At 41.9% G+C, this 27,977-nt stretch overlaps 1 protein-coding gene across 1 annotated transcript; it reads left to right on the top strand.

The window, feature by feature from the left end:
- Nucleotides 1-131: 131 nt before the first annotated feature.
- On the top strand, nucleotides 132-27,977 carry agps (alkylglycerone phosphate synthase). The gene is made up of 20 exons (XM_070914954.1): nucleotides 132-334; nucleotides 4,059-4,148; nucleotides 5,372-5,462; nucleotides 5,560-5,680; nucleotides 5,840-5,914; nucleotides 6,958-7,029; nucleotides 7,838-7,917; nucleotides 9,443-9,523; nucleotides 10,758-10,883; nucleotides 11,206-11,314; nucleotides 14,828-14,955; nucleotides 15,780-15,831; nucleotides 17,381-17,457; nucleotides 17,543-17,655; nucleotides 20,098-20,167; nucleotides 21,131-21,192; nucleotides 22,059-22,148; nucleotides 23,724-23,823; nucleotides 23,981-24,038; nucleotides 27,834-27,977. Exons 1-20 carry the CDS (start codon nucleotides 147-149, stop codon nucleotides 27,953-27,955), a joined length of 1,905 nt encoding a protein of 634 aa, XP_070771055.1. The 5' UTR covers nucleotides 132-146; the 3' UTR covers nucleotides 27,956-27,977.

Below are 27,977 nucleotides of genomic sequence, written 5' to 3'. Positions count from 1 at the left end.
TGGCATTCAACGATATTCGGGTCATTCATGTCGACTGACTATGATATTTCCGATGGACGGTGAACGCAGCGCACTTTCCCTGTGCTGACCTCTGACAGCCGCTCGCTCATGGATCCGCTCCCTCCCTTCACAAACACGGAAGCAGCATGGCGTCCAACAGCATCGGCGGCGGCAGCTCCGACAGGCAACGGATTGCACAGCAAAGATTGAGTGTAATTGCCGGGCATTTACAGAGACCGGTGGAGGGTGACTCGAACATCCTAGCAGCGGAGTGCAAAGCCCAGGAGAGCAAGACAGACGTCTCCAGTGAGGGGAAGACGGTGCCGAGGAGGAGGTACAAGGCTGTGATGGAGCGGTGGACAAGGGTCCATCCTCTTTGGCTTTAGCTAGTTTTTAAGTCATACATCAGTGGACTAACATCTCAGTAAGAACCAATAGGGTGACATTCACTGATATACTGGCTTCCCTCTCTGTTCTATGCACCAATAACGTAGGGAAACATGGCTAAAGCTGTTTTAATTAGCCTGCTAGCTAACGTTACTTGGCATTTCCTACGGAGTGGGTGCGGTTAACGCTAGGTTTATTCTCAGGAGTTTAGTGTTTGTGTCGTCGACTTTCTCAAAGTTGGTCAGCTGCAGATTCTTCTGTAACTTTATAATAGATTTTATTTTGTCACATGACAATTTTACTGGTGTCAATGAGGTTGTAGAAGCTTAAGAGAAGTGTTCACGTTATGGCTAATGTTCTGGCATTTTCTGACGCCTCACATAACAAGGTTGAATCGAATGGGCGACATTTTTAAGTACCGGTTGTCGAACAGCCGTTACTGTACCTGATACTGTAACCGTTATGTACTATTTGATTCGTCAGCTTTGTCAGTAACTGTACATGAGTTGTGTGGTTTATTTCAGCTGATACAGGCACTTCTTATTTGATTACCATGTCAACATGTAGGTAGGGGACTCCGTGAGATCTGGTCCTAGATGTTTATGGTTTTTCTTAGCTGGATTTTTATATATGGGACAAAATTTAGTAATGTAATTTGTAACAACAGACGGAGGCGACAGTGGAACTTCTCTGTTGATCTGATTGGCTAGAGCAAGTGGTGGCCTGACTTTCAACCTATTGGCAGCTCGGTTCCTTTTGAGGAAACACCACCACACTGTGCTGACATCTAGTGTCAGTCTGAGATAAAAACTATCAGTATTTGGCCTTGTGAAACTCATCATGTCCTGTTCTGGTCAATATGACACAGTGGTGATATGATAAAATGTTATGTCTTGCTGCTGCTTGTTATGCTGAGCTTGAGTCTGGGTTTTTAGTGTCTACAGTGTATGAAGTTTGATAGTTACAGAAAAGTACAACGGACATCAGTATAGGGCATTAAAAAGGAAAAAATTATCTAACAGGAACAGGGGAAATCCAACAGTGTGGTAAAGTCCCTGCCTTTTGTATAATTTTGATTAACCACATACCATGCTATAATAATAAGATAACAAATAGTCACTGCTTGTTTGGAGAAGTACTGAGAGACTTCCTCAATTTTGCAGACGTTCTCACCACTACCTTTCTTGTATGATTAGTTAAGTGGTTTCATGCAAACATCCTGATTTGCAGGTTTTGTTGGATTCCAGTATTAACAACATTTGAATTAAAAGCATGCGTCAGCCACTGCAACCCTAGCTAAACCTAGCTAAAACTAATGCAGTCTAATACAACAGCCCTGCCATGAATCCTGTTGAAACTGTTTTATAGAGGTGTTGATTCATTTTGGTAATGTTTAAGGTGCTGTTGAATCATATTGCATTATACTGAGAGATATTTCTAATATTTGCCCTGTGTGGTCGTACATATGCCCATTTAATTAAATGTGTACCTCCACTTATCCCATAACCTCATATTAGCTCATAGTCTAAGACTGACTGACATTATCCACAACTTGTTTTTTCTGTCCAAAGAAGCATCATTATAATGTAGAAACATCATTCCACATGCAAAATAGTGTCAAATGCACAATGTCATGCAATTTTATCTTACAATATACAAAATAATCCAGTTACTAATCCAGTGTATTGACATTGATAGAATTAGCAATTTTAGTTGAGGATTTCAAGCTGCTCCAACATCATTCACACATAGATTTCTTTCATCGCAAATTATCTTTCCTTTTTCTTATATCCAATATAGTGTAGGTCTAGTTAAGTCATGTCAATTTTATATAGCCCAAAATTACAAATCACAAATTTGCCTCAAAGAGCTTCACTATCTGCACAGCATATGACATCCTCTGTCCTTAGACCCTCCATTTGGATAAGGAAAAACCTTTAAGGGGAGAGAAATGGAGGAGGGATCCCTCTTCCAGGACAGACAGTGTCAAGATGCACGCAGGCAGGAAAAAGCTCAGTTTATCAAAAAAGATCACTAAAACCTACTGTTACCTATGGCTTTAAAAAGTGATGGCCTGAATCGTCTGTAAAAGCACTGTGTACTCACTGACCCTGCCACACACTTGCCACACTTATTGATACATTTTTATTCAGTATGTTCAGCAGCTATGACAGCATATCAATGGTGGCATGAGGATTCATTAGAGTATGACTCAGTGTGTCACTCTCATTTCTACTCTCACTCATGATTTATAGGAAACTCAATTTTGGCAGGTATTAATCTTAATTATGGCTTTTTCTCCACTGTGTTAGCATCCCATCCCAAGTGACACATGAGTTATGGTTGCTCTGTGAGTGGTGAGCTGTGTTTCTGCAAAGTGTAAGTACACACGAGCTCTGCACAGTATTGGAGCACAGACAATGAAGCATCATCTTTGGTTGTGATTATAATGGAGTATACCTCAACAGTAATGGCATAGTAGCATTTCTGTTCTGCTATGCACACTTGGTCTCTTTATTACTCTCTGGATTACTGTCTCTGTGGATTGCAATCATTACAACTCTCTGATTTACTGGACATAATTGGACATGACGTGCAATATCATGGGCATAATTATTGAACATTTTGAATTCACCACATACTTGAGATTTGGTATTGTACATACATAACCATATGCCACTTCTCGTACATATATACATGCAACTTGCCAAGAAGCAACCTTACTGTTAACCTAGTTTATATTTTTGGCATTGTGTATTTTTGGATATCTGTTTATTGATATTTTTATACTTGCACTCTGTATTGGCACTCTTTCCTACTTTGTACTTCAACTGCTGCACAACAATTTCCCTTGGAATACATAAAGTTATATTTTATTTGAGCTTATGATTTCTTTGAAAAATTCCACATCTTTAGTTCTATGGCAGTACTCCAATATGGTTGTATGTATGGTGATTCTACAACAAAGAACACAAAGTATGGCTGGTGCTTGTGTGCTATATAAGTGGAGACATGTGCTAAATAATTAGCTGAAGCTTGTTAGTTCAGCACACATGTTTGGACCTAATCGTAAAAACAAAGCAGCATTGAAACTAGCCATGGATACCAGGTGCCATGAATGTAAAATATTTGTTGGATGGGAAATGGCTGACAGCACAGGGAGAGTCTGCTAGCTTTCTCTGTTGGTGGATATGTTATATGAATGTGTCGCTTCTGCCTCTGCGTTGCAATGTCAATAAGCTGTGGGTTTGCGAGCCTGTGTGCAGAGCGTTGTGTAGTCACTCAGGGAGTATTGTGGGTGTGCCTGTGTGGACCTTCCCATATTGTAAATTTGCCAACTGATAGCCAGCCCCATCCTGAATTAATGCAAAAGGCTCTGAATGACTGAATAAAGAAGACTTTGACATTTTCTCTCAGTGAAATCCTATATGTCTGGGTTCAGTGTCATATTATCAGCAATGACTTTCCCTATTCCTCTTTGTCTTGGTGAAATTGCCCAAGCTAGTGCCAGTCCAGAGGGACTGTGGTGGCAAATTAAGAATATACCCCCCAGGAATCACCTTCACACTTGTTTTATTTAACTTGCTCTGATGATATTTAATGTCATGTCTTAACTTCAGTGTAAGGTGTATGAGTTGATTCAACCTCTGCCAATATTTGTTTTTCCACAGGCAGGAGATTATGAAATGGAACGGCTGGGGATACAGCGATTCAAGATTCCTCTTCAATAAGAAAGGTCAAGCAGAATTTACAGGCAAAAGGTACTGTATAATATCACATCACCGCGCTTATATTGCTCCATATATTGTTTATGCTTATCTGTTGATGATTTCGAGAAATCAGTCAGTACTAGGTCTCATTCACAGCCTCTAATTTAGTTTTGGCACAGCCATTGTGTCTAGCTTCAGCATTCATACGTTTGGGTGACTTGAGGCTGGAGTTATGCATTGATCATTTTCACGGCCCACACTGTAGACCCAGCTTTTGCTATCAGTTGTCTCCCCCTTCCTACACTCACAGCAATGTAGTGCTACTGCCACCTAGTGGTTGGCATTTGAACTGTGCATTGTCATTTGAGAAGGTCACTGTTTGTGATTTTCAGCTTTCCCAAACTCTGTTGCTCGTTAACAGAGACCAATCTTTCCAATCTGTTAAAAAATGTAACATATTATGTTAGTAATTACTGATGTGTGTCTGGGGAGTTGTGGGTAAACACAGTTATTCACTGACTGTTGGAGAAAAAAGATTTAGTTTTAATGTGTGAGCGTGTCCAGAAACAAAGCCAGTTGTCCTCAATCTCACTGAATATGGCCTCATTTTACAACAGGGAGAATGTCTCTTTCTGTGCCTTTATCCCTGTCTCCCAATTACAAGAGCAGAGGTATAGATGAGCCTTGTTATGGTAATCATGACATATGACTTTGGAAGAGACAGCCCTGCATGTCCGATTGAGAACTGGCGCAGTGTGCATGAGGATGTATTTTGAGTAATGAGTCGAGCAGAACAGGATGTTGCGCAGCAAATGGTTTCCTCCTGTGCAAGCAGTTGCCACAAATCGCTCTGTGCCCTCTTGACCGTAAAGCTACCTGGGCCGGCGTACAGTAACCGTGGCTGGGGCACAGTTGAATTGAAATTTTCATTATAGAGTGTGCTTCATGGTCTCTTGGACAAAGGGACACCACAGTCCCCTGATGGGCTGGCCCAGGCTGTGCCAGTAGCTCAATTATGCAAGGGATGGCGAGGGCGATCACATGGACAGCACTGTCACTGCTGCTCTGCTTGCCGAATAACCTCATTGGACTCAAACCTTACGCTCTATTCTTATTAGACACAGGCCTGGTTTTCTGAATGAATAAGCCCAGTCAAGCATTCAGATGTTTTAAATTGAGAGCTTTTACTGCCACCACTGGAAATCACTAATACTTACTCTTTTTTTTTTTTAAATTGGTTGTTCACACTATCTGTCTTCTTTTACACAATCCAGGTATAGACTAAGTGGTATGATCATCCCAGGTCTGAAAGATTGGTTTGAAAACACATTTGGAGCCAGCCTGCAGCATAAAACTCCAGCAACAGTGAGTTTAATTCATATTTATTGGTTGCATCTTCAATGAATGGGAAAGAAGAGAACAGTCACAGTTACCAAAACCACAATGGCTTGTTTTGTTCCAGCCCATTCTGTCTAGCAGTGCTGTACAGGCTCCCACTCTTAATGAGGCCTTCGTGGAGGAACTGAAATCCACAGGTATTCCCTTCTCTCATGACGCAGAGGACCGGGTTTTTCGCGCCCATGGTAAGGCACTTTCAGTGTTTGTAAACCACAATCGGCATATAATCTGTCTGTCTGATTGTTTAGCATGATTTTTAATTTAGCAACAGTGTTTTTATTCGTGATGGTCATATTAAAATGTTCCGTGGGCTTGTGTCATCTCATTGCTGTGTTTTCTTCCAGGCCATTGCTTACACGAGATCTTCGCCCTGCGAGAAGGGAAAGTTGGTCGTGTTCCAGATATGGTGGTATGGCCAAGTGAGTTCAGAAGCTGTGTCATCTCTGTGTTTTTATCGGCCTGTTTTTCTCCTCCCACGTAGCCTCACTGATCCCCCTACTGGTTTAGGTGATTTAAAGGGTTAATCTCTGCAGAGGCAGGGATATTAATATGTATGAGTGGAGGCTTAATAGGAAGCGTCAGGGGGAGGACGGTTGACACCCAATACTCCACGGTCTGGCCCTGCACAGTACACCCATGAATTATGATTCCGAGATTGGTTTTCTGTTGTTATGGCTGGCACTATTTTATCATGCAAATGAGTGTTGACTGATGGTTGAAACTTGATTAGCAGCCTCCCAAATGGGCAGCAAATCACCAGGCAACTGTAGGCATCGTTTCATCCACACCAGCACCAAATTTTAATTTTACCGACCCTGCAAATACACTCTCATTTGCTTCGTATCTAATAGATATTTTGACCTGTAATTTGCCTTCCTCAAAAGTCCCTCCATGTCAAGCTGTGTTTTTTAAGTGGAGGTTTAGTTTGTTGAACAGTAATCCGTAGGTAGAAGCTGTGTGTCTAATTGGATGGCAAAATATACTAGAATGCAGGCTTCTCTCACTGCCTCTAAAAGCACTTGAGGCCAGTCAAGCACATCCATGTAGGTGGGTATTGCTACTCTTCCCACTCGCTCACCACTCCAGTGTGAATGGATGTGAGCTCCATGATTGGCTAAAGCACATTTATATTGATCCAGCACATCCCACCCCAGAGAGCGCAGCTTCATGAAGTCTGACTCCGCCCGAGGAAAGCCCCGGGCAAATCACAACTATCAGACAAATCAAAATGCACCCTGCCTCTCTGCCGCTCCCCAAGCTCTAATGGCTCAGGCCATATACATTTATTTATTGTCTCCTGTATATACATAGTGTTATCTGACATATTTCATGTCCTTTACAATGCGTCTACTCTGGTTATTATGTGACCACTTAATTTATGAATGCAATAGAGGAGAGTAAATGAAAACATTTTCTTTATGATGGCCACTAATTTCTAAAATGATATTCTGTGTCTTTACAGATTGCCACAATGATGTAGTGAAAATTGTGGAACTTGCGTGCAAACATAATGTTTGTTTGATGCCATATGGAGGTGAGTCATGAAATCAGTGGCTCCAATCAGCTTAATTAGCTGTCACATACTGTATATACAGGCCACTAGATATGTATTTACATTCAATGTACTTTATATTTATTCCCATGTTTTGGGATGTATTCCAATTCATTTATTTATTAATGAAGCCACATAATCTATGAATGAACCTGGTACATAAAATACTGCTGACAGTGCAGTGGACGTGATGCAGAATTTTATTTCTTTAGTTCTAGAGAATGATGCAATCAATAAAAGTCAGTGACACATTTATGCAATTAAATCCTTCAACCTCCAGTCATTTTAGAGAAGTGTTTGCACTGAAACAAACATTTCTGTAAAATGTTACTTGTGTTAATACGATACCCAAGTTTGCTACTTTTACCAATTATTTTTTGATACCTTTCTTTGTGAAATATAAACATGTTTTATTTTTTTTTATCAAAACCAAACAAGCCAAACTTATCAAACACAGCAGTGTTTAACATAAGAAGCCACAAAAATTGTGCTGAAATGAAATGTAGGTAAAAAAGGTTACAGGAACTAGGAACTATCTGATGAAAGAACATGTAAACAAGACCTGACAAAGTATTCAATGCTAACTTTCACTACTAGATAGCTTTCACTACTCAATGCTACAGACACATTTCAGACTGAACTCAATAATTATTGAGGTTTGATACCTTGCCCTCGATTCCTGAGTGTGTGTATTTGTGTTTTAAAACGAGGAAAGTGTCCAGTATAGTCACAGGGTCCATTTGAAGGCTTCTCTACTGTAACTCCTGTTGTAACCGTTTTTCTCTCTCAGGAGGGACCAGTGTCTCCAGTGCCCTAGAGTGCCCCCCAGAGGAAACTCGCTCCATTGTATCCCTGGATACCTCACAGATGGTACGTAAACACATGTTTCTTTACAGTGTCAGAAGAGAAAAACTGAAACCAAATCAAATGCAGTACAGTCGAATAAATACTATCATTGTGAAACTTAAAATGTCAAGTTTCTGAGACTGGAATGCTGGCTTACATTAAAGAGTGTTTCTAAATGTTTGCATGTATGTAAATGGTAATTGACACAACATGAAATATGCCATTAACATAATGTGTAAAACCATCACAATCTGCAGCCTCTAAAATGACCGTAGAGGTAATTCAGCACACTTTGACACCATCTTAACTTCAATTGAATTATATGTTTTTCAAAGCTAGTAAATTGCATTGGTTTCTGTTACATTACATTGTTTTGGTGTAACTATTTATCTGGTTATTGAGGTAGGAATGATGGTCTGAAGGGCAAGACTATTGTACATTATTGGCAACATCCTTTTTTGATAGGCATAGCACAGGGAACTTATACTGGCGGCGGTGATCACTCAGCACTCTTAACATGTTCCACCAATTCAAAAGACATGCTATTGCTAATATTATGGGACAATAGCGTTTATCAACACCACACTGAAAAATTGAGCAATTTTTTCTCTTTTATATTAATGTAAATTGAATACATTTGGATTTTAGACTATTAGTTGGGTAAAACAAATAATTTAAAGACATCGGATCAGCTTCCTGAAAAACTGTGATGCACATTTTTCACTAATGAAAATAAGCATTAATTGTAGCCATAGTTAGAATTAGCATATGTGTTCTTTTAGATGTTGTTTTTAAGATGATAAATGTGACGCATCTCACCATGGACATGTTGATGTTTCATATGGATATGATATGAAATAGTGAATATTGTCGCCAGGACAGTACAGCCCTTTGATCCAGGCTCACGTAGAGGTGATATATAAGCTGTCTGGATGCTGCGAGCCCACCAGTCATTGAGTTTGGTGCCACGGACACCAGTGACCAGTGTTCTGTGTCAGGGGTCAGAGGTGAGGTGGCTCCAATGGAAGCACATGAAAGGAGCAGTGTGGTTGGAACATAAAGTTTATTACCTCAGGAGAATAATTGATGGCAGGTGTGAAATGACCTCCTGAAGGTAGGGGTAGGCCATGTGCCCAGCGGCCCAAATAAGAGGCATATATTTGGAATTAGATGTTAAATTGAGTTTAACCTTGAGGAAATTGTCTCCATCCTGAAGCCCCTCTGCACACATTTATCCTCAGACATGTGACCGTCAGGCTAGAAGGACATGCTGGTAAAAAAAAACAACTTCCAGTATTGTAAACTTTCAAGGGACTGTCTCTATGGACTGCTGCTGAAAGCAGATATTTCAAGTCAACATAACAGATGTAGGCAGGTTTAGAGTTCAGATGACAGACATGGTGATACACAACATTCTTATTAAGATGTTGTGTTTTCATTTGAGACAAACAAAAACAGCATTAGAGAGTATTTATACCGTATGGCATAAAACATTTATACAGAATGTTTTATGACCTCCTCTGTCATGTTGCTTGTTTTTCATTCACAGAACCGCATTCTGTGGATTGACGAGAAAAACTTAACTGCCCACGTGGAAGCTGGCATCGTCGGTCAGGATTTGGAGAGATTGGTAAGTACTGCTCATCCATCCATATTCATCCACTGAAAGAGCTTTACATGACTGTAAAATGTTGTGCCAACAGACGAGCTGTGTGACCGGTCACATGCAGGCTGCCATGCTCAGTCACCTTGGTGCTCTTTGATCAGTCGATCTAACAGTGTTTAGAAAGGAGTTTGAGACGGGAGCAGAGTGCTGAAGGGGACAGATTAGAGAGTGAGGCGGCGGTCATGAGCAGATGGCACCATCAACCTAATTCAGAAAAATGGAGAAGGAGTGGGCATTTGATGTAGAGGAATGCGTGAGCTGCATCTAAAGCAGACTCCACCTCTGCATTTAGACTGGGCCATTTTGATGGAGCAGATGGGTCTGCATTATAAACTGCCTTCCAGGGGAGTGCTGTGATAAAACAAGGCCTGACTTAACCCTCGTCTTGTGCTTTTGGTGGTGGTGGTGGTTGTTGTTGTTGTACTTTAAGGTCCTTATTACTATTACTATTGAATTTTCTGCCTAAAGATGCAATCTCTTAGGGATGGGCTGCCATGAGGAGAATGTGTGGGTTCCTGATGACTTATACATTCTCCTCAAAGCCGTAGGGATGATGCATCTGATAAAGGTTGCTTGGTTGCTCAAAGTTTTTTTTTGGTCACACTCCAAAACAACCCCAAAGTACATTGTCACATTGTTACGGCGACGTGGCAAGTAACTAAGAAGTCACTCAAATATTTTGTGGATTGGGTGGGGCTATGGAAGCTGACTGCAATCTTCTGAGAATGTCTGAGACATGGCCTGTATACCTCCCAGATTACATAAACATGTAGGAGTGCAGTTTCTGTAATTGTAATTTTACCAGTGTTCATAAAAGACAGAAACATGTTACATGGCAGAATACAGCTATTATTTTATACATAACATCAGTGATCCAGTCAAGCAGTGGAATTTGGCACCACCCAAATAATGCACTGATCTCTCTTTTAGTCTTTTCAAGCTCTTTCCACTTGGTTTATTTTAGGCCGTTGTAAAAAATCTATGATGCCATAAAGCCTGAGTTTTAGCATTGCAGCAAAACGAGAGCAGTGAAATTCAGCAGCAGAGCTGCAATTATTTTTTTCCCCCTTTGCTTGCTCATTCTTTTTGCTTGTTATTAAAACATTCTTGTGGGTTTACAACCTCAATGTTTTCCAAACATTTTTAGCTTGCTTCTAATTGCAGCAACAAATGCATATTTTCTTTCATTTTTTCACAGCTCAATCAGAGTGGCTACTGTACAGGGCATGAGCCTGACTCCATGGAGTTCAGCTCCCTGGGGGGCTGGGTAGCAACCAGAGCGTCAGGCATGAAGAAGAACATCTACGGCAACATTGAGGACCTGGTGAGTCACACGCTCTCCCCTTTACCTTCCTGCTCATGTTTGCTCCAAACAGAAACAGATGACAGTCAGGACACAGCAGTTACTCACACAGTAATTAGAAAGGAAATTATTAGCAAAAGGTTTGTGGACTTTACCTTCACCTCTAACAATGCAATGGTCACAGTGTCAGTTTTGAAATGTGCTCACACATGTGGCACACATGGCGATATCCAAATCATAATTTTTTGCCACATTTGTAACTCTGTGAAAGAAAAGTATATTACTGTTTGCACATTTTGTTTCTAAAAAGTGTTTATTGTGTTGCTGTTTTCTGACTGAATAGGTCGTCCATGTAAAGATGGTGACCCCACAAGGGGTGATTGAAAAGGGCTGTCAGGGCCCACGCATGTCCACGGGGCCGGACATTCACCACCTCATCATGGGCTCAGAAGGTTTGCTACCTTTTTCATGTGACTTCAGTACACCAGAGCATGTGGGCACATGTGTGAGTTTGTGTGTTAATGTGGGTTTGTGTGCATGTCTGCAAGTCTGCAAGTCTTTGTGATAAAACCTTAACATCAGGACGGTTCTCATGCTCTGGGCTTCTTACACATTAACCAGCTTTGGTGGAAAAGTGATCTGGAGGGTGTTAGTTAGAAACCAGCAAGTGTCCTCCCCACCCCATCTGCGGTGCCCTGTCCTTGTGAATGCCCACAGAGAATACTGCCATATGCCAGGTTCCCCCTACATAATGAGGGGGTTCAGAGACTCTTGGCATCGCTATGTTAAACAGCTGTGGATGGAAACTTTATATTCGCCCTACAAAGCTCAGCAATCTGCTCCCTGACTGGACTCGGATCACTGCAGAAATCTCTATTTGTACTCTTAGAAATTATTTCATTATGAAGACTACCAGCAGTATGTAAGATCAAAATCAAATGTGTTAAAAAAAAAAAGAGAGAGATGTATATATATATATAATGAATGTGATTTACAATTAAACATGTTTCAGCATTATGAAAGCATTATTTCTAGTTGATATAATGGTTAACAGTTTTCAGTCTGAGCGATTAATGCGCGTCAGTCATGCACAACTGCTTTTTAAGATTTAGAATTTTGGTATTCATTTCTAATTACCAGTAATACATTTGCATAAATACACATTTTTAAAAGCTGCATCTTGGCTGTGCAGGTTAACTTTGACTTATACAGTATAAACCTCTGTGATTAGTCAATCTAAACCTGTATAAACTGTTCACAATCAGTGTGTGAACAGTGTGAAGTGTGAACAACAACTTTGATAACAGCAATTTGATTCAACCTAAAAATCTGAAAATAATTGTTTGAGAAATGAAACTTGATTGGATCAGTCTAATATCAGAACACTCAAGAGTATAATCTTAAAGGACAGCATTTTTGGCATGTACAAAATAAGAAAACATACATTGCACTGTGGGTGTGTATCTCTAGTCCATGACAGCTGATTGAATGGTTTAAAAGGCCCAATTTATTTTTGGTAAATAGCTACATTTATATAGCGCTTTTATACAAATGCTTTACATGGTTTTTGCTGCTACCGTGCAGGGTGTTAACTTAACTTTATAAATTAATGCTAAGATTAATAGTTATGTAGTGTAAAACATCTGAAGGTGAGCTTGCTGCTGGGGTTTGGGGCAGTAACAGAGATGGGACAGGACCACACGTCTCTGGGAGTACATGTACTTCTGGGAGGCCGAACACTGGAACTAAGAGGTCATACCACAGCACAGTCTCATTAAAATTATCTAGCTCCTCACCCTAGAAGCTGCATCCTGCAGTCTGACAGCAGGCCACAACAACAACAACAACAACAAAGCACCGCACTAAAACCCTCAAATATGCTCTGTATGTTAAGTGGAGCGCATCCATTTTATCAGAAATTACTGTGAAACCTCGAGTTTCTCATTCACTGCACAACAACCGGGTTGCTCTATCTCTCTGACCTTGAAGTAGCCTGAATGCAAAGTACTTTCTTTTCTCTTGCTTCAACCAGTGTAAAGAATAATTGGAATAATCAATGATAATCCGTTTATCTTTTGAACTCCTCTCAACTGTGGAGGATGTGATGTAGGTGTGTGAAATCAGCCAGTGCCAAGTTAATGTACAGAGTCAATTGATGCTAAAGTCCCGAAATCTTTGATGCAGTGGGACCTCGCAAATTGTCCCTCTTCCCAAATACTAATCCTGTAAGATGAGTTTAGTTTAATAGAGACGGTTGCAGTAAAAATGGTTTAAACTGCACTCCAGCATTTCATTTCATTCGTCCCCAAGAGAGTGTTTTTCTGACCTTGCTGTTCTTATTACCTCCCTTTACTCCTCACTCACTCACCCTCCTTTACTCCATTCCACTCTAGCTCCTCCTTAGCTCTCTCTCTCTCTCTCTCTCTCTCTCTCTCTCTCTCTCTCTCTCTCTCTCTCTCTCTCTCTCTCTCTCTCTCTCTGACTCCTCCTCCTCGCTTGCTCTGTGGCTCCTCCTGTACTGTCAGGAGGGAGGGGCCTTTCTTGTCTGAGGCCTAATGGAGTCACATGTTTTCCACTGGGCCACTAGGGAGCAGAGTGTGGCATGTAGTGTCACGTTAGAGGGCTCATTAACAGCCATAACAGGCTGAGGAAGCCTCCTAATGGAACAGGCTATGTTCAGGAGAGGCACATCTCTAAATGGACATCGTCTATAGTAACACAGAACATTCAGGCTCGGGGGGGGGGGGGGGGTGGTAATAGGTTTGGTTCACACCGATGATTTGTTGTCTATTTGATTGATTAATTGTTGAATCAGTTAAATGTCAGAAAATAGTCATAAATGTCCATCATAAGATACAAGAAGCCATTGTGACTAATCTTGTTTTGTTCGACCAATGGTCCAAAACCAAAATATATTTAATTTGCAACGATGTAAAGCAAAAGACAAACAAGTCCTCATATCTGAGGTGCTGGAACCAGCTAATCTTTGGTAGTCTGCTTGATAAATGATTTAAACAATTAAAGATTATCAAAATGGTAATTGGCAATTATTTTTCTGTCAATCGACAAATAATTTCAGCACTACATGAAATGTCTGTAGTGCAGTGTTAACTCATTATACAGTGTAATCTCAGATCACAGTCTCCAGCCCTCATTATGCGTTATGCAGCCAGTTAACTTCCAATAACTGTTGACAGTGTCAGAAACAATAAAATATTCCACAAAGGTAGTGTTTATTACAGGACTGTTGCATTGGATTGCATCAGATTTTACAGGGGTTTCTGTTTTTCTGGTCACTCCTTGAAGAAGAGAAGAGAGGGAGATCTTATTTAGTAAGTGAATGTTTAAGTGAACAATCTTGTATCTTAGACTTTTCCCTCGAAAGTCAGGAAGATGTCCAAATATTGTCAAAGCCTATGAAACTGTGGGTGCTGGAAGATGATTTTCAACACAGTCTCTCTTTTTTGGGGGTTACCTGTGAGTACCTGCAGTTTACTCTGAACTCAGATATTTGGATGACAGCAGTTCTTTTTTTAAGTATTATTCCCAGACATATTTGCTGTGCAACGTAGACTAGACTCTGGTTTTTAAACATGCAATGTGACTCCTTCAGCAGCAGCAGCTAATGGTTGACAGTTTTCAGGGTCATAAGGGCAGCCAGAAGTTTCAGTATACCTGTATATGTGTTGCTGCTGTTGGCCTCGCTGCCTTTGATAGAGCCCTGCTTTATTTCCTCATGCTCTTAAGTTGATAAATCTTAGGTGTCCCCCAGTGTGTGGTAGAAAACCAGATCTACTAGGTGAAATGTGAGACAAAGGTCACCCAAAGGACCCTTGGGACGTGTACCAGAACCCTGTAAAACAGTCTTAAGTTCCGCTCTAAGGGGGGGTTAGGTCATATAAATTGTGGGAACTGATTTACTTATTTTTGTTCTGCTCAAAATCTCTCGCTGTGATATTCCACAGGAACCCTGGGTGTGGTTACTGAGGTAACGATGAAGATTCGTCCCATGCCGGAGTATCAGAAATACGGCTCAGTGGTATTCCCTAATTTTGAGCAGGGAGTTGCCTGTCTTCGAGAGGTTGCCAAACAGGTAACATGTCAATCTATCCTTAAACATGTTGCGCTTTGTCACTGCTTCCTCTGCCAGCCTCAACATGAAGCTGAGTCTAAAAACTTTTTGAATATAATGCAATAAGCACTTTCAGGTCTTCACTTATTTAAAGCTGATGCGCAGACAAAAAGCAGCAAAAAACGTATACTCTGCGTTATAACCTTACTAGTCCAAGCTAAGCTGTCCCCCGTAACAAAAACGAGTAAAACCTTTAATCAGACCTTTATGTTGAGATTCTTTACTGCTGACACAGCAGAAAGTGCTGAGTTTGTATTCACACCATCCTAAATGTGCAAAAGCAACTGTTGTGTGCTACTCTCATTTTGGCTTCTACTTTAACTTTGTGCTTTGTGTTTTTACCACTGTCACCTAAAGGCTCTGACACACAAAGCCCACAGTCTTTTGTCAGCTGCTGTTGAGCTTCTGTGGCCAACTATTGCCCATCATTTTTGTGGCATGTCCGTCATCATTGGTTCTACTCGTCCTTTATCAGTACTCTGTGGTTAATTCCTAATATTGAAACAGTAAATGTATGCATTTAGTGGAGTTTTCACCTTCCGCTATTGCTGTTCTTTGGCTACAACCAAGCTACAGGAAATGACTTGAAGTCTATAGACTGGACATTTTGGACATAAAACAAATGACCAAAAGCCTTAAAGCCAAAGCTCAACCAGTTGCAGTGAATGTTGACAATAATAAATATTGGTGGAATTTGGTCTGATCTCATTTAGAAGCTTTATTTTGGCCATTTTGTATGAATTGTGATTCAAACAAACTAATATAGACCAACCTTTATTTTTCAGAGGTGTGCCCCGGCATCTATACGACTCATGGATAATGAACAGTTTCAGTTTGGTAAGTTTAGTTTGATCATTCACGATATAGGCTAGCCTAGATTTACAGCATTACACATCACTGCTGTCATTATCTCTTGTATGTGAACATCCCTCTTATTTAAGCTTTCTGAGTGCTTAGTGGTGAACCTTCAGTGTACAAGTAGGACTTTATTTGACCAGTTTTTTATTTTCAGGGAATGTTTTTTCCTGTAAGGCCCCAGTGTAACCGTTGGCTTTGTTCACAGAGCTACATGAGGCACATGGCAGGCTTTTAACCAGCAGCATGATAATAATCATATTTGTTTTGAGTTGAAATTTGTTTCGCACACAATTTTTTTGTCAATATGTGGGTTGGTGTTTCATTGATGCACTGTATACCTCTGAGAGAAGAACAATGAATGGCAATGGTACTGCATGTGATGATTTTACCTTCTACAGCACTGAATTGTTAAATTGATTATCATTTCTGCAGCAGAATAGCTGCACACAGACCGACAAAGAATTGAAGCAAGATGAAAAATTACCCTGGCCAAAATTAAGTAGTTGTTACATTGAAATTTTATGATGTTGTTTCTTAAGGTCTAGTGGAATGCATCTGGCATTGCCAGAGATCTCTGTAAAGTTCCCCAGTCTCCAGGGATCTCATTATCTCCCCTATATTCCCACTTTTCACAGAGTAGGCACTTCTTAGCATTAAGTAGGGAAGATGAAGCGACCAGGTTTTTCAGTAATAACTAAAACTCATGGCTCTATGATACCTTCTTGGGCTTATTAGTGGCTTGTCCTCACTTTTAATCATGTTGGCTGTTGAGTAAGGAGAGTTGATGTATTCACAGGTCTTTTTCAGATTGGGACTACAAGTACAATTTAGCACTGCCTGTCTTGATACACAAGATGAAAAATGAGAACGTTGTAGTAAGTAGCAGCATGGGTTGAAAAAAAAACCCAACCAAACCACAGAGGGGAGAGTTTAAAGTGAAATTATGCACAATGTAGGTGTAATTTTCTCTCTCTGGATGTTGAGTATTTAATTAACGGGTATGATGGCTGCAAGAGACCTAAAGACCTGCAATCAAATTTTGGAATGGAAACAATTAGGACACTAAGTGATGAAGAGACTTGAGCATGGGGGGAAATAAATGAACTGTTAAGTCTCGGCGACATCACCCGTGACTTCCCCGCTGTGATTGATAACCATCCCATTGGCCCCAGCCTCTCATTTTCGCTTGTCCACAGGCGCTTTTGTGCGTCCGATCAGGAATAAATCAAAAAGTGTGGGTGAGGAAGACGGATATCGCTGTGTCAACCCCACTTCCCTTCGGAAACCCTCTGATTTATAGTTGCTGTCGCTTGCAGCCACTGGCCAGTTGTAAAGTTATTCAAATGTTACCATTTATTTTTCCTCCTTTTGTTTGAAACCCCAAATAAATCTGACTCGCTTTCCCTCTCAGAGCACTGTAGGATGCAAGCAGAAGCAGGGCTATGACTAATGTGTGAAAAAAATTATTTTTTTCAGGCCCACTTTTTTGTGAGTAGATGGAGCTGACTCTTATCTGATATTTTCACAGGTCATGCCCTGAAGCCTCAAGTATCTTCAATTTTCACATCCTTTGTGGACGGGTTGAAGACATTTTACATCACCAAGGTAAAAAATAATTAGAAGCAAACATCACGAGTTGCTTGCCCCAAGTGTTTTTCATGGAAGATAAATCCGCCTCTTTAATCACCAGTTCAAAGGGTTCGACCCCAACCGCTTGTGTGTGGCCACCCTACTGTTTGAGGGAGGCCGTGAGAAGGTTCTGCAGCATGAGAAGCAAGTTTATGACATTGCTGCTAAATTTGGGTAAGTAGTCGTTTTCTGTCCTTCTCCCTGTCTTAGAGCAATGCACGTCACAAAGATCATTTGCAGATCTCAGCCACATAAAGCACAGAAATGACAAAGCACCTTTGGTGTGACTTTGAACATGATGGGGAACTGCCTGAGGCCCCGATGTCACTTTATTTAACCAGCCATTATGTAGTAGCAGTGAAAAGGATGGAGAAGCACAGTTACACACTTCAGACATGGCCTTCTACTCAGTAGTTGGTCTCGATGTGGATTGATGGATCACATGTGGACGTCCTCCTGTCAGGCCAGCTTTTATGTTAAAGTAGGTGTGGTGTGTGCGGTGATAGTGGGGCACAGCTCCCCTCAGGACAGCACAGGGCGAGAGGACACAGCCTCGGAGTGCTTCGCTGTTGTGATTGATCATGAAACGGATCAATGAGGACTTTGGTGGAAACAGTTACCTGTCATCCTGAGAGGGATGCTCTCTCTATCCTGAGCCTCTTTTAAACCCCTAACAATAGTTTCATAGACAAGTTCATCCCAACATAAATGAAGCTTTGTGCTGTCCAGTGATCAAGAATTATTGTTTGTTGGTGATTCTGAGGTGACTGTGAACTCAAATGTCTCAACACATTGTTCCAGTAGTGTGTTCATTGTTTAAAACTTAAAACTGTGCATGTTTATGCATGTGAATGCTGTCCATTCTTTATTTTAAGTGAAATTGTTTATTTTGAGTTTTTTTTTTTTTTTTTTTTCAAAAAAGCAAGAAGAATCTGAAACTGTGATTTTAAAGATACCAATTGCAACAGTTCTGCTTTTTGTTTTTTTTCCAACTCACTTTAAGGGACACATGTACTAAATTAGCCGCTAGTTAGCATTTTCCTGTATTCTTTTCTTTATATCCTATTATTAGGGTTGGGTATCAATTTTATCAATTACGGTTCTTATCGACTCTTGATTCCGATTCTAACATTTTTCAGCTGCTTCAAAGAAGCCTAAAGTCAATGGATATTGCTGTGAATAATCAGACATCAATAATGTATTTTGCATACCTAAACAGAGGAGACTCAAACACATCAAAGGGATGTAACCCCTTTACCACAAATCATCCACTTTCTCTTTACTCATCTTAACCTTCATTGCTAAAGTGAAAGGAGTTTCTGTACTAAAAGGGGTCTCCGGGGAAGAACCTGAGGTGGAGGGGTGCTCTTTGACTCGTATTTATGAAAAATATATATTAGAACAATTTGTAGACATCATTTGTTTACCTTCTATATAAAAGGCAAATTGACGTACTGCAAGTCACGTGAGGTTAGGTCCGCGTTGCAGTTCCTGACAGATAAATACAACTTTTATGGTCTGTAAAAGCTCACTGTCGCTCACTCGGGAGCGCAACTGAAATATTATATAGTTAGGAACTGATAAGCAGCATCGAAATGCACACATCTTATCGAATCCACGGTTCTTGGAAATTTGGAATTTTGGTTCTTGATACCCAACCCTACCTATTACCAGAACATTTTCCGATTTTCTGTTTTTATCACAACAGGATTTTACTTCACTGTAAATTATATGGTCAACACAACAGCTTTTGGGTACACAGAGACAGAAAAGTCTGGGTGGCTGATCGATGACTGTTGGTTCAAACCAAATTTGTTCATTTTTACTAGAAAGTCAGTAAAAAGAAAAATTAGTGAGCCTTGCAAAATTATTAAATATATATATATATATATATATATAAAACTGTGCACACAAATATAAGTGAAGTTTTTTTTAGGGGAAACTTGCCAACAAAAAGACTTCCTAAAATACAACAATATTGATGCAAAAGTGTATGTAATTTAGTACCAGCTAGTCAGAAACCAACAGCTCATTACAGCACAAGTTTAAATAGGGGACAAACCAAGGATCTTCAATGCAGCTCTCTGGGCGATCTCAGTGATTTCTTCCTGGGTGAAGCTCATTGATTATATATTACTGTTAGTGTTACTGTTTGGCCCAGTGCCCAGATTTGCAGGTAGCTGGAGCACTGCCCTGGTAATAGCCAGCAATTAAATCATAAGAAACGTGTCAGTTACATGCAGCATCCTCTGCTTTATGGCGTTATTTCAAATAAATCGTGATCACCCATCAGATCAAGTGCCAGTGATGGATGGGTGCGGTTCCGTGAGGAATATTTTCTTGTGGTTTTGGGGAAACGGGAAGCAGGGTGAAAATCAATATAGTGATTTTCTAATGAGCTTGGCCTGATTAGTTTGGGCGGTAGATGAAAATTTGATTACCCACTGCAGGTGATGGATGTGTGGCTGACCTGTGGCGATGCACAGAGCATAGCTTCATTGATCTGTACATTGTTGGATTGACAGACTCCCGGGCAGCTGTTGTGAGGGGAGCAGTCTGACCAACAAAGCTAAAAGAAAAGAGCTGTTAAATATTAACCCTGTTATCTGCTTCCAGGGGCCTGGCAGCTGGAGAGGACAATGGGCAGAGGGGCTACATGTTGACCTTCGTCATCGCTTACCTCCGGGTGGGTCACTCCTCTGGCTATTTTTCTGCCTGAGCTGATGGGCAGGTGGGGCGGGGCAGGGAGGATTCAGTCTGACAGCAGATAGGATAGTGAGCAGCACAGAAAGGCTGCAGAATGTGACCTCGGGAGGTCTCTGATTTGATCTGGTCACAGTTGTTGTCAGGGTGTCTAACACTTGGGTATCTGCAGCATGAGGAGAGCACAGTGGTTGCAGTCAAAATGACAATGGAGAGTTGTCTAAGGTCAGTTCTGCCAGAGGCCTTTTATTATCGTCACACAGAAACATATAAACAAGTAACAAGTTTATATGCACTTAAATAAAATGGTTACTCCAGGCTTTCTGCAGTAATATGCTTTCGTTAGAGGAAGCCAATTTCTTGGACATACAGCTAATCGGGTTTTACATTTACTCATTTGTGCGACAAAGACTTCAAACATGAAAAATGGAAAACTTTCTACACAAATTATGCCTTGAAAGTTAGACAGACCCGGCCTCTCTCATAAAATGTAACCATCTAAGCAACCAGATTTACTCATCTGAGATATGACAATTTGCTGTGAGCTTAAATGTTATGAAGAAAACAGAAACTTTGGAGTTTTAAAATTGCTTCATATCCCACATTGCACACATATTTCACATGTTTGCACTGCGGGGGAAAACTGGACTCTCACTACGAAGCCTGTCCACCCATTGCATTGTCAATCCAAATGCGCCAACAAAACAAAACAAAAAATGCAGAAAACTAAGGAAAATCAGTAAGCCATGGTTCCAAAATGAGGTTGGGGGTAGTGGGGAAATCTGATTTCTGACCAGTACAGTACAGTAACCAGGTTGCTACTGTACATGTAAACCTGTTGTCACCCGTGTAACCTGATTTCCTCCTGGTTTCTTGTGTGCATGTAAATATAATGAATGACCATTAACCTATCAGCCTACTAATGCTAATATTGTCTTCTGAGCAGGACTTGGGGATGGACTACTATGTGATCGGGGAGTCCTTTGAAACCTCTGTGCCTTGGGACAGGTAAATACACTGATATGAGCTGTAGGCTCTTCACCGGTTAATTTAAATAGCTGTTAACATTTTTCTTTACTCCCCTCCCACACAGTCGGCCCTGAGAGAGTCCTCTTTCTTCTTTCTGCTCCGGTTTCCCCTCCTTTCTTTTATTTCTCTTTGTCTCTGTCTTTGACATTCACCTTCATGCCTGCCTTCTCCCCCCCATTAACCGGCTCTGCGTTGGCGGAAGCGTTGCCTCCTCAGCCTACAAACACGCCATTACTGACACACACACACACACACACACACACACACACACCAGGAGAGACCTACCTGTGTGTGTTCTGTGTGAGGCTGTGTGAGTGCATTGTGAGCCACATATTCATCTCACATCCACATGTGGTGTGTTCTGCATTTTCTACATGGTTTCATCATCGTTTTCTCTCACACACACGACAACCAGGAGCACACACAGCACCGTGTTGTGTAACATGCCTGACGGGAGAGACCAAGAGATCAGGCACTGAGGCGAGCATATGTGCCTGGCTCATTACCCATCCTCCTCCCCATCCTCCACACACAGCTGCACATGCTTAGGACTGGCGGCCATTTCCACACCAGTGGGAACCTCTCCCACAATGGTCGTCATCTTAGTCAGTCTCTCCTCCTCCTCGTCCTCCTCCTCTTCTTTTCTGGCCTTGTGTCTTTTTCTGAATTTTAATAATTTTGCATTGCTAATTAATTCAGTTTATTGTAAGGTCCCTATACATATGAGTATTATGATGAAAAATAACAAATATCACAGTTTAGATTATTTTGTTGTGAAATTCCAAAGTCATTTTTGCAATTCTGTTTTTTTTTTTTTTTAATTCTACCATTGATTTGATTTCCAGGGTGTTGGACATTTGCCGGAATGTAAAGGCACGCATCAATCGAGAGTGTAAAGACAAAGGAGTGCAGTTTTCACCGTTATCCACTTGCAGGTAATCTCAGTTTTAATGCAAATTGAGGCTGATGGAAGAGAACTCTCCCACAATCCCCCGATTAGGGCTAGATGTCATTTAAAAATCTTTAGAGACAAGTGCAGATACAGTGCACTGAGTTTCGGTACCAATACCAAAACAGTGAATGCAGCATCCTCTGCTTTATGGTGTTATTTCAAATGTGATCACCCACCAGATCAAGTGCCAGTGATGGATGGGTGCAGTTCTGTGAGGAATTTTTTCTTGTGGTTTTGGGGAAAGGGGAAACATAAAAAAAAATTCTACAAACATTTTTTCTTTCAACAAAAGAAGCCAAAGTTCTCAAATAACAAAGGATAAGGGTCACATTGTATTTAACAAATCCCATGAACAGACCAAAACCAACAACATCTTTCCTACTTCCCCACCGCGTCTGTGTCCCAATAGTTAATACATAAATCTCTAAAAACAAGTCACTAATTTGTACTTTCATTATTGAAAGAGGCTACGTAACTTCATAAACCAGCTGGGCGCTGTCGATTTTTGGAAACTTTACTCAAACAGGAGCAAATAGTGCATTTGTTGGAGACTACTTTCAGCAGCGGATTAATACACATTTGGTGCTCCAGTGCAGGAGGGTGTATGTAAGACTGACTCAAAATAAACTACAGTGACCAGTTCATCGTAATCAACTGATCAAAAAATGAAGAACCTGACCAGGCATCGACACACATTTTGTTCAGTATCAAAAAAGTATTGAGGTCACATACCCAGTCCTTCCCCCTGACCCCTGGTGAGTTAGCAAGAGCCACACAGGCAGACAGACGGACAATCTGACAAACAGACGGCGGGCTGGTGGAGGAGCACCAGGCTTCTGCTCGCCGATTGCGGACAGATTAGGCCTCAGCCTGATTATGCTGCAGCCATTCATTTCCCCGGCTGCAGTCTGTCACATGATTGATTTGTCCATTTAACCTCTAGAACAGTCAGTGTGCCAGGTGATGGGCCATGTCAAATGAACAAGGGCTCTGCACCCTGCTCCTCCACAGGGACACGAGGCCAGAGAGAGAGAGCATGCAAACTGGAGGAGCATTTATTCTAAACAAAACACTTTTTATGTTCATGATGGGTGAATTAAAGCAGCATTTTATCCTCATGAACAGTAAGGATATTCAGTTCTTTGTAAAACAACAAACTGATCGAATTTTCGCTTCCGCATCAAAGTGTCAGTTGAGTCATCCTGTTACTTGCAGTACAAATGTGGCTTCGACGATCCAGTAAAAGCATTTGGTGGCCATTTAAAGTCTGATAATGTTATGTTATTAAAGGTGACAGAGCTTCCACGCTGCCATCGCTTTCTGGAAACCGCGAATGGAATTGAGGTCAGGGGTTCACTGGGGGAAAGCCAAACCTCCCACTTTACTTTGTCGTCAAATTATGAAAGAAAAAAATTTACATTTATTGTATGAAAATGGAGTGCCTCGACAAAACACGGCTCTTTGTGTTCATGTAAATGAGATTTTCAGAGCTGGAGGGGAAACATTAAGGAGTCTTTTCTGTTTGTTTAAACATGATTCTTACCTGCTTTTCTTACAGGGTGACTCAGACGTACGACGCTGGTGCCTGTGTCTACTTTTACTTTGCCTTCAACTACAGGGGACTCAGTGATCCAGTACACGTGTATGAACAAGTGGAGGTACGATCAGGACATGATGGCGTGGTCCAGTCCTTTCATAGATCATAATTACATCTGATGTGATGATACGTTGAATCTCCAGCACCTCAGAGAGTGAATGTCCATATAAAGTATTATATAATATGACTGACTGTGGTTTTATGTTTGCATTCCCCAGCATGCAGCCAGAGAAGAGATCCTTGCCAATGGAGGGAGCTTGTCACATCACCATGGAGGTACTACAACCTGAAAAATTCATACAAAAACACTGGGTCTGTTTTTGGTTTTGCAAACATGCACTAAACAGGTGCACATAATTCATGATGTTTGCACCGTCTCCTAAATTATAATTTATGAGAAGTGAGCAGTGGGCATGGTGAGCCCTCCCAGTGTGCTCTTCCATGCTAGCGAGCAGGCGGCCAGTCGTGCCATAAATGTGCATTTGGTCTGAGATCTTTCATTGCTTCCTTCACATGTCCAAAATATTTTCCTGCGGCTCAGATGGATGGCTCTGACTCTGCTGTTTGTTCATTTCAGCAGTGACCAAATGAAACGTGAGCAGAAGAGGGCGGTGAAACAACTCTCTGGGCCCCATCAGGGCTAACCGAAATGGCTGCCTTATCTATATTGCCATCCGCCTCGCTGTTTTCATACATCACTTCAGGCTATTCATCACACCTGTCAAAAACAGTATGCAGTGAATCAGCTGCGATATTAAATCACAATTTTTCCTGAAGGCGGGGACGGGTTCAAAATTAAAAGATTGCTAATAAAAAGGAGGCGGTGGGCTGGGGTAAATGATGCCGCCGTTATCGCCGGCTGTATACTGACCTCCAAACGGTGGCCCAGCCACCCTGAGCAGCACGGGGAGGTGACAGGGGGGAGAGGAGGGGATATTGATGCAGCTCCCGCGTGCGAGGCCCACTCTGTAATTGTGATTAATAACAGTGGGGCTCGCTATCTGGGCGCAGACAGGCCGGTTTGTCTGCCCACAATCAGCGTTTGACAAATGGAGCTAGTTTCACTGGGTTTTGTGTATCAAACAAAACAGATGTAGTCAAGGATGGTGAGGTGGGAGGGCACCGCAGGAAATATACATTTTTGTGGCCCTGTATTTACAGCAGGTCAGTGTTGTGCTGCGTGGGCGTAGGTAAAGGAATCTGGGCGTGTAGAGCGCTGTACCTGTTTGTCTGCCGGACATAATACTCAGCTAACAGCACCATGTGTTGACTGCTATCCCCAAAAACGCTGACATTTTTAGCTTCAGGTGGAGATTTATCACACTTACTTAAAGGCAAAAAGCTCAGTTACATGTTTGATTCTTTGCTGGTTCTGAAAGCTAAAACATCGGGAGAAATGTCCTCTTTAACTAGGTCACCAGTGTCGCAGCGGTGAAGAGTTGTTGAACATCCATCACCAGGAGAATCATCCATCTATCAGCCCTGCACCGCGGCCTCTCAGCCAATACTCCGACTCGGCCATATCGCAGGAGCGCAGGGCCGCTACCTTACCCCGTCTTTCATGTCCTGACCCCCATTTGTCAGAGAGGTCTGGGGGGGATTGGGAGCAGCGTGTCGAGGGGTTGAGGCTCAGTCCTGGCCTCTACAGTCTCCTCTGTATGAGGGCCACCCCGGGGTGCCCAGCATCTTCACCTCACCTTGTGGCTCTGCAAAGCTCCAATCTCACTAACTCTGCCAACCGGATAGAAAATGGATAGAAAAATGACCTGATTTAGTGAAGTTCCCCTCTCACCTTTCGCCCTGTGCTTTTTCACACAAGAAAAATATGACACAAAAAATCTGTCATTTCTGAAATAACTACCTGCACTTCTTTGCATGTCTCAGCTGCACAGACTGAGCCTGGTGAGATTGATTGCAATAGCGAGCAAAAAAGAGAGAATATGACAAGATAGATGTGTAAATTATCACAGTGATGGAGGCAATGATGCAGTCCCAGCACCTTCTGTTTTCTCTCCTTTTCCTGAGAGGAGGGAGGGATGGAGGTGGAGCAAGGAGGAAGGACTGAAGAGGAGGAGGTTGTGGAGAGCAGGGTACTTTCTTAGTTATTGGGTAGCAGCTGATTGGTCCCTCTGTCACCATCTGGAGGTGCGTGTGGTATCAGAGTCCCTGGTGACCCTGTTGTCTGCCCTGTTTTGTCAGGAGACGGGCCTCACTAGCCTCACTGCCGATCCCCATCTGGGTTTTCCTGGCTGGACTCTGATAACAGGGCGCACAAGCCCCCTCTCTCAACATGGCCTATTAACACTGGAGCTCCCTCGCTAGTGATGCAAAGAGAGGCATGTAGAGAGGGAAGGCGTGTGAACACTCCCATCATACACCTTTCCTATTTTCAGGCTTCCATATCTTATCTCAAGTGATTACACTGCTGGTTTCAAGTGTTTACTCAGCGAGCAGCACCTGTTCGAAGCTGCTCTGTTCTCAGATTTATCTTCTTGAGTTTTGGAATATAGATATCATTTCTTTTAAGTTGATGTGACCGCCAAAAGTTTCTTTCAGTCATTGCATTTTCTTTAGTTTCTTTCTTAATATAGCCAACATGAAGTTCTTTGATTAAGGCCCTTTGCACAAACATTGAGCCCAAACTAAAACCCAAATATATTCAACGTACAATGATACAAAACTGAGAAAAGCAGCAAATCCTCACATTTGAGAAACTGGCATTTTTGTTTTAAATTGACAATTGATTTATTATTATTTTCTCTTGATTAATTGTCAAATCAATTTGACTCTTAGGGGGACCTGAGAAAAAATTTGCCATCTGTATCTCTGTTGTAATTTTATTAAACACCACTTTATTTAGGAATATGTACCATGTGAGCGCAGGGCCCCTGGACATAACAGGGCCACAAAATAAGCTAATACTGCAGAGTCGATGTCAGTTGATATTATACCTCAGTGGTTCAAATACCTTAACAAATGTGCAATTAATTAAATTACTAAAAACTAAATGACATGCGGTGAGTCTGGATCTTTTGGGGCCCCTGGGCAGTTGCCCGCTTAGCTCGGTCAGGATTTTTGTTGGATGTCACTCTCCTTGCCTAATATCAAATAAAAGCAAAATGCCAAAAGCATCTTTTTTTTTTAAAGAAATTATGCATTTAAATCCTCAGCATCTATAGAAAATGTGAAACCTCAATGTTGATCCTCATGGTTCAGATCGTGGCTGCGTTCACATTTGGTTGAAACAATTCTGCAGCTTTATTGGCTTGTAGAAGCCAATATTATTTGAAGTTCTTCAACAAGAGTTTGGCTCTCCAGTGAGGTTTTCCCCGTCCTCCGCCGTCACCAGACCTCTCGCTGGCTCTAGACTCTCCGCTAAGAACCTGTCGGGTACAGACGCTGTGGAGTATGTCGGACTGGACAGCTGGTGAAGCAATGGGCACCCTCGCTAGGCTTCGTGCCACAGCCGCTCTCGCTCCTCAGGTTGGGGGGTTTGGAGGAGGAGGAGGAGGAGGAGGGAGGGTGAAGAGCAGCTGAAAGCCAAAGTCCCGCTGACAGTGGCCCATTGTGTGGTGCTCCACGGTTGGCTTTGGCACCCTGTTGGTGATCAGGCCAATGTCAGAGGGCACAGAGCAGCATTCAGGACAAGCAAGCACAACAGCCTCGCGGGTCAGCTGGAGGAGCGCGCTCGTGTGCACAATGAGACAGAAACACACACAGAGAAAACGCTCCAGTGACTCTGGAGGGAGATGGAGGGGAGTGGTGGCTCAAAGAGTGAGGGAGCCGGGGACGGCCCGCTACAGCCGCCAGCCGGCCCCTCCTCTGGGAACACACAGAGCCTAATGAGTTTGATAGTCTGCTGAGCTCCATAAATCATGCCATGCAAAACATTTCTCCTCTCTGAATAAAAGCATTTATCACCCTCTGTTTATTCACTCACTCTCACAAGATTGATTGGCTCCCAGCAGCCTGCTGAGCAATCAGCCGTGCCGATTCCTCTATTTCTCCCCCTCGGTCCTCTTCCTTCAGTTTATTTATTTATTTATTTATTTTCTCTCCCCTGTCATTCAGTGGGGAAACTTCGGAAGGAGTGGATGAGAGAGACCGTCTCCAATGTCGGCATGGGGATGCTCAAGTCCGTCAAGAACTACGTGGACCCCAATAACATCTTCGGCAACAGGAACCTCCTCTAACTTCCCGCTCCTGCCCATCTTT

The sequence above is a fragment of the Enoplosus armatus genome, chromosome 11 (assembly GCF_043641665.1).
Source record: "Enoplosus armatus isolate fEnoArm2 chromosome 11, fEnoArm2.hap1, whole genome shotgun sequence".
NCBI lineage: Eukaryota > Metazoa > Chordata > Actinopteri > Centrarchiformes > Enoplosidae > Enoplosus > Enoplosus armatus.
The sequence above is the reverse complement of the archived record's forward strand: the minus strand, read 5'-3'. Positions and strand labels throughout refer to the sequence as shown.

Bases quoted from the DNA above. Each gene is read 5' to 3' on its own strand.
- agps (XM_070914954.1), top strand. From the start codon at position 147: ATGGCGTCCAACAGCATCGGCGGCGGCAGCTCCGACAGGCAACGGATT. The intron at 7,918-9,442 runs GTACGTAAACAC...TTTCATTCACAG, and splicing joins CCCTGGATACCTCACAGATG to AACCGCATTCTGTGGATTGA. The intron at 21,193-22,058 runs GTAAATACACTG...TTTGATTTCCAG, and splicing joins ACCTCTGTGCCTTGGGACAG to GGTGTTGGACATTTGCCGGA.